Raw genomic sequence first — 13,952 nt, forward strand, 5'->3', positions numbered from 1 at the left:
CTGTACCCCTGTATAACAGCCCTGTATAACAGCCCTATAATAGTCTGTACCCCTGTATAACAGCCCTATAATAGTCTGTACCCCTGTATAACAGCCCTGTATAACAGCCCTATAATAGTCTGTACCCCTGTATAACAGCCCTGTATAACAGCGCTATAATGGTTTGTACCCCTGTGTAACAGCCCTATAATAGTCTGTACCACTGTATAACAGCCCTATAATAGTCTGTACCCCTGTATAACAGCCCGATAATAGTCTGTTCCCCTGTATAACACCCCTTTAATAGTCTGTACCCCTGTATAACAGCCATGGAATGTAGCTCACCTCTAATCCTTTTCAGAATGTCATACTTTCACAGTGAAACAGGGTTCTATTCAGTTGTAGTAGTGGGGGGAGATTTTCTAGACAATACACAGTCAGTTTGAAACTAAGATTCTCACACACACTCTAACACATACAATGATCTGGGGTGCATTCCAAATCACACCTTATTCCCTCCTGTAGGTACGACCTGACAGGTAATCAATCTACAGTACTGCTCTTCTCCTTCAACAGACAGGCCTTTCTACCTCTCCTCCTTAGTTTATCTAACAGAGCTCAGTCCATTCCATTATCACCTCCTCCTTTATCTATATGCTGACATCAGCGCTGTCTCTCCAGAACTATCTCTCCATCTCTCTGTCTCTCCATCCTTCCATCTCATCGTATGCTGGCACCTTGAACCCCCTCAGCACCTGATCCAGGATGCTCTGGGGAGGTGCCTCACTGTTTTACCTCATGCCCTCTTTGTGTTGATCAGGTTACATCTCCTGACGTCACTAGTGAGGGGGTTAGGCAGCTTGTCAGACAGTATCTTCAGGCTATGGTTTCCTCTCTGACTCTTTGTCTTCATCTGATTCTTGACGCCATGCAGACAGAATCAGGATTCCATTCTAAGATAACAATAAGAAGTAGGTATTTCCCCCTTTCGTACCTACCCCTTCTGTGTGTGTGTCATTCTATACATGAACCCGTATGAACCACTCCACACGGACAACTGATATGCAGGAGGGAGAGGATCCTGGTTGTCAGTCAGACGCCTTGTTGAGGCCCCAAGCCACGGCTCTGAGAACACGATGATGTCGGATGTCAGGACTGGGGACGTATTAAGGCATGTCAACTGTTGTTTTGGTTGTAAATTAACTACAACAATGACAGTGTTCTATACCAAGACACAGAACATGCCAAAACTTAAATTCATGCCAAGAGGAACTTTAGTTCTATACATTTGGAATGATCTGTTTCATATTTTTTTACATTCTAGAACAAATTTCTGATCCAGTCTGTAGTGTGATTGTATTAAACCGACACTGTGGTTTTCATACCAGCATTGCCAGCACACTGCATGTCAGTCACAAAGCATGGAAATACAGATTACAGCCCGCTCTCTCTCAAACTGTGAACAAAGGGCGAGGTAGTATGTATAGCCTGGCAACGGTTGTCAGTACAGTTAGCTAAACCTCATACAGGTGTGGTACCAGGCTAGTAGTGTGAGTTATCAGGTGTTTATCAGTGCCATGCCACCTAGGATGCAGAGAGAATGTAGACTATTCAGTGGGTACACAGTGACAGGTAAGAAATGCCTTTGGCCTGTAATCACCTTAAACTTTTGACCCTTCAACCCAGTTCCTCTGGGAACACTTCACGTCCGCTGAAAACCCAGTTAGCTAATCTCATCTCAGGGCTTATAGGAAATCTGTCTCCCCTGTTTACCTTCCTACTGGCCTCTCAAACATCCTTGACCCGCTATCTAAACATTAATACACAGTTAACTCACAATGAAAAGAATAGCTGTCAAATCAGAGTAAAGAAAGAAATCAATCATTGATATTACTGACTGTTGTCCTCCCAGACCATGGGTACATTCCAAATGATACCCTGTTCCCTATGGAGCCTGATCAAAAGTAGTGTACTATACATAACCAGGGATTCTAAACATGTAATCCTGCTTCCTTTCCTCCACACATGACACAGATACTCAGGCAGCACAAGCAGAGCGTGGAATCAGCCTTTCTCCCCTGTGTTTTGTACTGTAGAAGTGGTGGTCTTTTGGCATGGTACGTGCATGCATGTGTAGCACCTGTCCCTGCCAGTGAGGGTCCTTTGTCCCGCTGTGCCTCCCCGGGGTGGGCTGACCCGGTGCCATTAAAGAGTCAGGGGCCTTAGGAGGTAACTGTTTTCCCTCCCTGCCTGAATTCCACTCCCAGCCCTTTCACTTCCAAAGAGAAAAGGAGGTACATTAGAGCTGGATATTCAGGAAATGCAGCCAGTGTCTCTTCTAACCAAACACAACCAGAGATACAACCCAACTAAAAATGTATTATAGGTACAGGGTGTAGACTGTATATGATCTCAATCAGTAAAGGGCAACTCTGGTACTTGGAGTCTGCTGCTTTTCACTTTTTATTGCCAGGAATATGATCACTCATGGAGTACACACACCTGGTTTGTTTCCCAGGTTTAAAACGCTGATCTGAAACAGAACAAAATTTCACTCAGGCCCCCAAGGACCGGAGCTGCCTTTCCCTGCCTGATTATAATCATTATTTACTAGGAGCATGTGTTTAACAGACAGATGGCAGGTTTTATTGGAATACAGAAATGATACTCTGACCTACTGTAGAGCTTGCTGAGCATGCAGTCTAGCCCTGTAGGTGTAATTGTAACACTACAGTTAACACTATAGTTAACACTACGCTACCTCTCCCTAAAATGCAGCACATCTGTTGCTATCAGTGTCCAGATGGGTCCAGGGAGGTAATAGCAGGGTTTAGGGTCAACCCACTACTCTTTTCTCCTCTCATCCTCATCCAGGACCCAGACCAGACACGTCCCACTCTCACCAGAACCATAATCATACCTTATAGAACTTAGAGTGTTTTTGGAGATTTACAGACCTGTAACAGCACTGCATAAATACAAGACTGTAATTCTTCTCTACAAGCATTCTCATGTTTTACTGTCCCACGCCATACCACACCCCTCCCCGGTGGCTCCATACCACACCTCTCCCCGGTGGCTCCATACCACATTCCTACCCGGTGGCTCCATACCACATTCCTCCTCGGTGGCTCCATACCACACTCCTCCCCGGTGGCTCCATACCACATTCCCCTCCGGTGGCTCCATACCACACCCCTTCCTCGGTGGCTCCATACCACATTCCTCTCCGGTGGCTCCATACCACACCTCTCCCCGGTGGCTCCATACCACATTCCTCCCCGGTGGCTCCATACCACACCCCTCCCTCGGTGGCTCCATACCACATTCCTCTTCGGTGGCTCCATACCACACCTCTCCCCGGTGGCTCCATACCACATCCCTCCCCGGTGGCTCCATACCACACCTCTCCCCGATGGCTCCATACCACATTCCTCCCCAGTGGCTTCATATCACACCCCTCCCCGGTGGCTCCATACCACACCCCTCCCCGGTGGCTCCATACCACACCTCTCCCCGGTGGCTCCATACCACATTCCTACCCGGTGGCTCCATACCACATTCCTCCTCGGTGGCTCCATACCACACTCCTCCCCGGTGGCTCCATACCACATTCCTCTCCGGTGGCTCCATACCACACCCCTCCCTCGGTGGCTCCATACCACATTCCTCTCCGGTGGCTCCATACCACACCTCTCCCCGGTGGCTCCATACCACATTCCTCCCCGGTGGCTCCATACCACACCCCTCCCTCGGTGGCTCCATACCACATTCCTCTTCGGTGGCTCCATACCACACCTCTCCCCGGTGGCTCCATACCACATCCCTCCCCGGTGGCTCCATACCACACCTCTCCCCGATGGCTCCATACCACATTCCTCCCCGGTGGCTTCATATCACACCCCTCCCCGGTGGCTCCATACCACACCTCTCCCCGGTGGCTCCATACCACATTCCTCCCCGGTGGCTTCATATCACACCCCTCCCCGGTGGCTCCATACCACATTCCTCTTCGGTGGCTCCATACCACACCTCTCCCCGGTGGCTCCATACCACATCCCTCCCCGGTGGCTCCATACCACACCTCTCCCCGATGGCTCCATACCACATTCCTCCCCGGTGGCTTCATATCACACCCCTCCCCGGTGGCTCCATACCACACCCCTCCCCGGTGGCTCCATACCACACCTCTCCCCGGTGGCTCCATACCACATTCCTCCCCGGTGGCTTCATATCACACCCCTCCCTGGTGGCTCCATACCACACCCCTCCCCGGTGACTCCATACCACACCACTCCCCGGTGGCTCCATACCACATTCCTCTCCGGTGGCTCCATACCACACCCCTCCCCGGTGGCTCCATACCACATTCCTCTCCGGTGGCTCCATACCACACCCCTCCCCGGTGGCTCCATACCACACCTCTCCTTCCCTCCCCCGGTGTGTCTGGGTGCGTGGCATGCATGGCCGTTTGAGTCTCTAATACAATTACCTGTGCGTGAAAGAAACATTTCTGTCATACTTACGGAAGGCAGGCTGGCATGTGGACGTGGTACCTCCCTGTTATGTGGATAGCTGGCTGTGCATGTAGAAGAGCTGTGTGTCTGTAATTTTTTTTAAATTCTTAAAACATTTTTTATTTAACTAGGCAAGTCAGTTAAGAACAAATTCTTATTCACGATGAGGGCCTAGGAACAGTGGGTTAACTGCCTTGTTCAGGGTCAGAACAACAGATTTTTACCTTGGCAACTCAGGGATTCGATGTAGCAGCCTTTCGGTTACTGGCCCAACGCTCTAACCACTAGGCTACCTGCCGCCCCAACACATTTATGTCTGTGTGTGCGCGTGTGCGTGAATGATGTGTCTGAATCCTCCATTGTGGGTCTGACTAAGAACACCCGTTATGATCTCCATGAGATCAGCGCTGCCTGCCGCTCTGCCAACGTGGTAGAAAGATTCAGTCTGTGTCCCAAATGGCACCCTATTCCCTATAACAGCCCATCTGTCTTTGGTCAAAAGTAGGCCACTATATAAGGAATAGGGTGCATTTTGGGACACATTCACAGAGACATCTCACTACTTTTAAGTATAATATAGCTATAAATACTGAACAAAAATATGAACACAATATGTAAAGTGTTGGTCCCATGTTTCATGAGCTGATCCAAGAAATGTTTAATACGCACAAAAAGCGTATTTCTCTCAAATGTGCTGCACAAATTTGTTTATATCCATGTTAGTGAGCATTTCCCCTTTGCCAACATAATCCATCCACCCTATGTTCTTTATTAGAGAACTGTGACTAGTGTTCTACAGTAGGCAGAGTAACAGTAACCCTGCTGGCTCCGTTGGATAAGGCATTCAGCGCTGTGGTTCAACACTGATCAAGCAGCTTGTGTAGTTGGAGGAGTACAACAGTCCCCTTGGACGGAGGGATGTGTGTGTGTCTTTCTATATGTGTGCGTGTGCACATGTGTGTTAGAGCTGGGCGATATGGACAAAAATCCATATCGTGACAAATTGCCTGAATTGATGCGATAACGATAAACATTAATAACATAAATATGCGCCACAGGCTACTTATAATGAACGATATCAGCAAAATGCCTGCGATAAGTGATTGTTATGGTCGATGTTGATCATTTTTGGTTTATCGTCCCAGCTATAGTGTGTGTCACTTGTCATCACATACAGTTATTAAGACATCTTTTTTTATTTACGCTGCTGCTATTCGCTGTTTATTATCTATGCATACCTACATTTACATATTACCTCAATTACCTCGACTAATCTGTATCCCCACACATTGACTCGATACCGGTACCTCCTGTATATAGCATCGTTATTGTTATTTTGTAATTTTTTATTTTTTTTACTTTAGTTTATTTAGTAAATATTTTCTTTACTTATTTTTTGTATTTCTATGTTGGTTTGTTTGGGATGATCTCCAATTGGAGACAGCTGGTCCTTGTTGTCTCTAATTGGAGATCATACTTAAGTAGGGGTTTTTCTTCCTGGGTTTTGTGGGTGATTTATTTTTGAGTTGTGTTTGTTTATCATCTGCATCACGATTTGTTGTTTTGTCGATTCAGTTTATTTATGTATTGCAAAGTTTCACAGCTTAAATAAAATGTGGAACTACACACACGCTGCACTTTGGTCCATTCCTTTTGACAGCCGTGACAGAATCACCCACCACCAAGGGACCAAGCAGCGTGATATGGACCTGTGGATATTTGAGGAGATAAGGAGGAGTATATCCAGGGCTTTGGAGGATTTAAGGGCAGGAGAAGAGCGCCTCCCATGGGAACAGGTGGAGGCAGTAAGAGCGCGGCAACAAGGGAAGCACGAGAGGCAGCCCCAAAAATATTTTTTGGGGTGGCACACGGGGAGATTGGCAGAGTCAGGTTGGAGACCTGAGCCATCTCCTCGTGCTTACCGTGAGGTGCGTGTCACCAGTCTGGCGCCACCTGTACCAGCCCGACGCATCAGATCTCTAATGCGCCTGTCCTGTTCCTGTTCCTCGCATTCGCCCTGAGGTGCGTGTGTCTTCCCAGTCCAGAGCTTCCGGCGACGTCCCCCAGTCCGGAGCCTCCAGCGACGTTCCCCGTTCCCCATGTTGGTTTGTTTGGGATGATCTCCAATTGGAGGCAGCTGGTCCTCGTTGTCTCTAATTGGATATCATACTTAAGTAGGGGTTTTTCTTCCTGGGTTTTGTGGGTGATTTATTTTTGAGTAGTGTTTGTTTTGAGTGTCTTTGGCCACAGATTGAGCCCGGTTTGTGGCCCATTTAGGATGCTACCTAGCTAAACCTCCACCTGCCTTGACCTAAGGTAACTCTACACAGAGAGAGGTGCGCTTGGTAAGCCCAGCATGCGGTGTGGTGGTGGTGGGTCCTCCCTCAGCCCATGAGCCAGGGTTAATCTTACACCTAATGGGCCGTGCCTCTTTGGATATGGCGTTTGTCTGCTGTACAAACCAACCTTATCTGATTACTACAGCTGCAAGTCTGGGACTCTGCGCACACACAGATCTGATTACCGCGCACACACAGATCTGATTACCGCAGTAGCTGGAGAACGAGCTGAGACAGTCTAAAGCCTGCCCTGTTTGATTTGTCTGTAGGGAAAGACACTGGCAGCTGCATAAACCCTGACACCACACACTCTTTGTCTAGGTTTGATCTCGACTCACAAACGTACTTTGTAGCATCCCAAATGGAACCCTATTCCCTATATATTCTTCTGACCAGAGCCCGTCAAAAGTAGTGCACTATATAAGGGAGAGGGTGCCGTTTGTGACACATTCTTTGTCTAGGTTTGTTCTCGACCTAGATAAAGGAGGACAGGTGTATTTGTCCTGTGTGTGCACCCTGTAAGCCTATTACCAATTCAAAGCACTTTCATACCTAACAACAATGCCTTCAACTACCAATCCTCAGGCTTTGTCTAAAGCAACAGTTTTCCTTCTGCTTATCTAACTGGCTAATACAATGAGTTGATGATATCCAATCCTTGAAAAGTGTTATGGTATTCTTTGAGTCCAAGATAAGTACATAAGGTGTCTCTTTACACCTGTCTGATAAACATGTATATCAGCCTGTCTGATAAACATAGATATCAGCCTGTCTGATAAACATAGATATCAGCCTGTCTGATAAACACATATATCAGCCTGTCTGATAAACATGTATATCAGCCTGTCTGATAAACATAGATATCAGCCTGTCTGATAAACATAGATATCAGCCTGTCTGATAAACATAGATATCAGCCTGTCTGATAAACATGTATATCAGCCTGTCTGATAAACATGTATATCAGCCTGTCTGATAAACATGTATATCAGCCTGTCTGATAAACATAGATATCAGCCTGTCTGATAAACACATATATCAGCCTGTCTGATAAACATAGATATCAGCCTGTCTGATAAACATAGATATCAGCCTGTCTGATAAACACATATATCAGCCTGTCTGATAAACAAAAATATCAGCCTGTCTGATAAACATAGATATCAGCCTGTCTGATAAACACATATATCAGCCTGTCTGATAAACATAGATATCAGCCTGTCTGATAAACATAGATATCAGCCTGTCTGATAAACATATATATCAGGCGTTTTGCTTCACACAGTATGCAGTCACAGTAATCTCTCTTATTTCACATGCTTTGAAAAGCTCTTCATGTATAATTTCCTCTTGCAGTGTTTATTTATATTAAGTCAATGCATCAGATAAAATGAGTGCTTTAGTTTCTACAGTACTACTACAGTACTGCTACAATAGTGTTTTATTAGATGAACAGATTAGTTCTATGCAGAGGTATTTTTTAGCCAGTATTAGCCTCTTCTCCTCCTCTCTCTTCTCTCCTATCTTCCTATTTATCTGTGCCACTTTGAGATGAGAAACCCAGCTAACTAACAGCCTAGAGGTGTGATAATCATCGTCATGGAAACAGGGTATATGCCTGTGGCGATATCACCACCATTGAATTAATTCATTTATTCACCATGGCTGTGGCTGCAATGGCATCCTGTGTAGGGCACTTCTTTGGCCTCATGGGCTCTGGTCAAAAATAGCATGCTATATAGGGAATATGGTTCCATTTGGGACAGAACCTAGCAGCTTCAAAACACCAGTCTCAACGTCAACAGTGAAGAGGTGACTCTGGGATGCTGGCCTTCTAGGCAGAGTTGCAAAGAAAAATCTGTATCTCAGACTGGCCAATAAAAAGAAAAGATTAACATGGGCAAAATAACACAGACACTGGACAGAGGAACTCTGCCTAGAAGGCCAGCATCCCGGAGTCGCCTCTTCACTGTTAAAGTTGAGACTGGTGTTTTGCGGCTATTATTTAATGAAGCTGCCAGTTGAGAACTTGTGAGGCGTCTGTTTTTCAAACTAGACACTCTAATGTACTTATCCTCTTGCTCAAACTGTTAGAGCCAGTTTGCGCAGTTCTGTGAAGGGAGTAGTACACAGCGTTGTACCAGATCTTCAGTTTCTTGGCAATTTCTCGCATGGAGTAGCCTTCATTTCTCAGAACAAGAATAGACTGACGAATTTCAGAAGAAAGCTCTTTGTTTCTGGCCATTTTGAGCCTGTAATCGAACCCACAAATGCTGATGCTCCAGATACTCAACTAGTCTAAAGAAGGCCAGTTTTATTGCTTCTTTAATCAGAACAGCAGTTTTCAGCTGTGCTTGCTTAATTTCAAAAGGGTTTTCTAATGATCAATTAGCCTTTTAAAATGATAAACTTGGATTAGCTAACACAACGTTCCATTGGAACACAGGAGTGATGGTTGCTGATAATGGGCATCTGTAGACCTATGTAGATATTCCATTAAATATCTGCCGTTTTCAGCTACAATAGTCATTTACAACATTAACAATGTCTACATTGTATTTCTTATCAATTTGATGTTATTTTAATGGACAAAAAAATGTTTTTCTTTCAAAAACAAGGACATTTCTAAGTGACCCCCTTTTGAACGGTAGTGTATACCTCCAGTTCCTCTGTGATGGACCAGGCTTCTGCTGTTCAGTAGCCTGGAGAGAAGGGTTGGTTTGATCCATTTTCACACACAAAAAAAATGAGTAAAGCCCTCATTGATATAATTCAGAGCCAACAACTGCCACTCCAATTTTACCTCAAAGTTGTTTATTTTCCCAGAACATACAGTAAATGAGCCCAGGGTCCTGCTCTTACTGTGAGGGCCGTTACGCTCAATCAACACCCTCCCTGTGTTTCTGGTTGTTTGAGTCAGCTGTGATGTTAGTTGACAGAAACTTCCCAAGAGACAGCCTAGTTCACAGCACGCAAAGTACAGAGAGGGAAAGAGGAACAAAGAGAGCGAGAAGAAGAGAGTGAGAGAGAACAGTGTGGGGGAGATTGACTGTAGCGGAATCTGGGCTCAGGAAAGTACTAATTGCAGACAGGCAGGCCTGGACTCCTCCAACTCCTCTACGTACGCACACACACACACACACAAACACTCCTCTACCACAGTTGACTACACTGCACCGGCTGCTTTCAACCAGACACGGAAATAGACCGATGCCTTCAGGCTTCTAGTCTTTACATTTATATTCTGTAATAACATCCCCTCAAATGTACCATACTGTAATTCAGGGGCTATAAGTGCTGGAAATGACTAGTGTTGAGTTTAGTGCCGGCTAGTGGCTCAATGTGCAGTCATTTAGCTATGTCGTCAGAAGTAACTGTATTTAAAATGTGGGTTATTACAAATTCAACTCAAAAGTTACATCAGACGGTTTCCAGCTGTGAAACTGACTGAAACAAGATCCTGATGTACGACATCTTCCTGTGTTTCCTCTCCTCCACAGCTCCAGGATTCTACTTCGGAGACACAGACTACCGTGTGGATGAGAGTGATGGTTATGTGGAGGTCAAGGTGTATAGGACAGGCACTGACCTCTCTAAAACAGCCACGGTCACTGTACGCTCCAGGAAAACAGACCCTGTCTCTGCTGAAGGTAGAGACAATACAGTCATTAGATCATTTATTTTGGTATTGTCCATATGTAGCTTGTTTTTGGTCACAGGTCCAGGAATGGCTGAAGAATTGCAACATTTACCTAGATCTAATTTACCTAGCAATACTGGGTGATTTGAAAAGTCATAGTCAATCAATCAATAATATAATAATTATTTTAGAAAAAATGTGTATCTTTAATTTACAATCTGTAGAATCTATGAGAATAGAAAGGTTCAGTACTTTTGTGAAGCATCACAGCACAGTTGAATAATATATAGCAAATAGAAATCCAAAATGGATGGTGTTAAGAGATGGATGGGAGGGGTTGAATGGATCTGAAGGGTGGGACTAATAACAAGATAACCAATGTAAAACATACAGGGTCTGTAAAATGTACATAGGTTCAGAAATTTTGTGAAATAGCACAGTTACAAATAGAAATCAAACTGGATGGACATCAGAAATAGAGGAAGGACTAAAAACAAACAAAATATAACTATTGTAAAATAGATTGTGTCTGTAAAATGTGTATAATATGTATAAACTGAAAGTAGAAGCCTAAGTGTTATTGTTTATTAGTTTACTCCAATTGGTGGAGGGGTGGTAGGGTTTGCAGGGAATAATAAAGGTACATTCTAAAAAAAAGTATGTATATGTATATATGTGTATGTATGTATATATGTGTATATATATGAATGTTTATGTATACATACATACCCATATGTATGTATGTATATATATATATATATATATATATATATATATACACACACAGTAGGGGGGAAAAGTATTTGATCCCCTGCTTATGTTGTACGTTTGCCCACTGATAAAGAAAGGATCAGTCTATAATTTTAATGGTATGTTTATTTGAACAGTGAGAGACAGAATAACAACACAAATATCCAGAAGAATGCATGTCAAAAATGTAAAAAATTGCATTTGCATTTTAATGAGGGAAATAAGTATTTGACCCCCTCTCAATAAGAAAGATTTCTGGCTCCCAGGTGTCTTTTATACAGGTAACGAGCTGAGATTAGGAGCACACTCTTAAAGGGAGTGCTCCTAACCGCAGTTTGTTACCTGTAAAAAAGACACATGTCCACAGAAGCAATCAATCAGATCAGATTCCAAACTCTCCACCATGGCCAAGACCAAAGAGCTCTCCAAGGATGTCAGGGACAAGATTGTAGACCTACACAAGGCTGGAATGGGCTACAAGACCATCGCCAAGCAGCTTGGTGAGAAGGTGACAACAGTTGGTGCAATTATTCACAAATGGAAGAAACACAAAAGAACTGTCAATATCCCTCGGCCTGGGGCTCCATGCAAGATCTCACCTCGTGGGGTTGCAATGATCATGAGAACGGTGAGGAATCAGCCCAGAACTACACGGGAGGATCTTGTCAATGATTCTTAAAATGAAGTGGTGATCCCTGTCTTAGGTCAGTTAGGATCACCACTTTATTTTAAGAATGTGAAATGTCAGAATATTAGTAGAGAGAATGATTTGTTTCAGCTTTTATTTATTTCATCACATTCCCAGTGGGTCAGAAGTTTACGTACACTCAATTCATATTTGGTAGCACTGCCTTTAAATTGTTTAACTTGGGTCAAACGTTTCGGGTAGCCTTCCACAAGCTTCCCACAATGAGTTTTGTGCATTTTGGCCCATTCCTCCTGACAGAGCTGGTGTAACTGAGTCAGGTTTGTAAGCCTCCTTGCTAACACACACTTTTTCAGTTCTGCCCACAAATCTGCTATAGGATTGAGGTCAGGGCTTTGTGATGGCCACTCCAATACCTTGACTTTGTTATCCTTAAGCCATTTTGCCACAACTTTGGAAGTATTCTTGGGGTCATTGTACATTTGGAAGACCCATTTGCGACCAAGCTTTAACTTCCTGACTGATGTCTTGAGCTGTTGCTTCAATATATCCACATATTTTTCCTCCCTCATGATGCCATCTATTTTGTGAAGTGCACCAGTCCCTCCTGCAGCAAAGCACCCCCACAACATGATGCTGCCACCCCCGTGCTTCACGGTTGGGATGGTGTTCTTTGGCTTGCAAGCCTCCCCCTTTTTCCTCCAAACATAACGATGGTCATTATGGCCAAACAGTTCTATTTTGTTTCATCAGACCAGAGGACATTTCTCCAAAAAGTACAATCTTTGACCCCATGTGCAGTTGCAAACCATAGTCTGGCTTTTTTATGGCAGTTTTGGAGCAGTGGCTACTTCCTTGCTGAGCGGCCTTTCAGGTTATGTCGATATAGGACTCGTTTTACTGTGGATATAGATACTTTTGTACCGGTTTCCTCCAGCATCTTCACAAGGTCCTTTGCTGTTGTTCTGGGATTGATTTGCACTTTTTGCACCAAAGTACGTTCATCTCTAGGAGACCAAACGCGTCTCCTTCCTGAGCGGTATGACGGCTGCTGAGTTTGAAGGTAGGCCTTGAAATAAATCCACAGGTACACCTCCAATTGACTCAAATGATGTCAATTAGCCTATCAGAAGCTTCTAAAGCCATGACATAATTTTCTGGACTATTCCAAGCTGTTTAAAGGCACAGTCAACTTAGTGTATGTAAACTTTTGACCCACTGGAATTGTGATACAGTGAATTATAAGTTAAATAATCTGTCTGTAAACAAATGTTGGAAAAATTACTTGTGTCATGCACAAAGTAGATGTCCTAACTGACTTGCCAAAGTGTATGTAAACTTCCGACTTCAATTGTATATGGATATATATATTTACCCCAAAAATATATGGGGGATTGGAAATGATGCAGGCAATTACATTGATGGAAGCAACAATCTTTCTGCAATATTAAAGCTGATCCACCCCTTAAAAAATGCAACAACACAGCACACTGAATGTCTATGACAGTACACAGTAGTCTGTGTGACTGTCACTCTGGTCTTGTGGAAGTAGAGAGAACGCCCGGAGTCCACCTCAGGGTTAGTCTGTCTGACTGTCACTCTGGTGTTGTGGAAGTAGAGAGAACGCCCGGAGTCCACCTCAGGGTTAGTCTGTCTGACTGTCACTCTGGTCTTGTGGAAGTAGAGAGAACGCCCGGAGTCCACCTCAGGGTTAGTCTGTCTGACTGTCACTCTGGTGTTGTGGAAGTAGAGAGAACGCCCGGAGTCCACCTCAGGGTTAGTCTGTCTGACTGTCACTCTGGTCTTGTGGAAGTAGAGAGAACGCCCGGAGTCCACCTCAGGGTTAGTCTGTCTGACTGTCACTCTGGTCTTGTGGAAGTAGAGAGAACGCCCGGAGTCCACCTCAGGGTTAGTCTGTGTGACTGTCACTCTGGTGTTGTGGAAGTAGAGAGAACGCCCAGAGCAACACAGGCTGGATATGTTGGGATGTTATATGACCTCTGAATGTAAACATTAGTGGAGAGGGGAAGGGCTCTGCTCAGCCCCAGCTGCATCCTGCATGGCACCCTATTCCTTTTGTA

At 44.6% G+C, this 13,952-nt stretch overlaps 1 protein-coding gene across 2 annotated transcripts in view; it reads left to right on the forward strand.

Annotated features, from left to right (window-relative positions):
- The window catches only part of LOC115206253 (FRAS1-related extracellular matrix protein 2), a 120,510-nt gene that overhangs the window by 76,060 nt on the left and 30,498 nt on the right, over positions 1-13,952 (forward strand). For both annotated transcript variants that reach the window (XM_029772998.1, XM_029772999.1), the window contains exon 9: positions 10,336-10,485. In XM_029772998.1, the coding sequence (XP_029628858.1) occupies positions 10,336-10,485 (150 nt within the window). The remainder of the gene's footprint in view (positions 1-10,335; positions 10,486-13,952) is intronic.

This window comes from Salmo trutta, chromosome 13, assembly GCF_901001165.1.
Source record: "Salmo trutta chromosome 13, fSalTru1.1, whole genome shotgun sequence".
Taxonomy (NCBI): Eukaryota; Metazoa; Chordata; class Actinopteri; order Salmoniformes; family Salmonidae; genus Salmo; species Salmo trutta.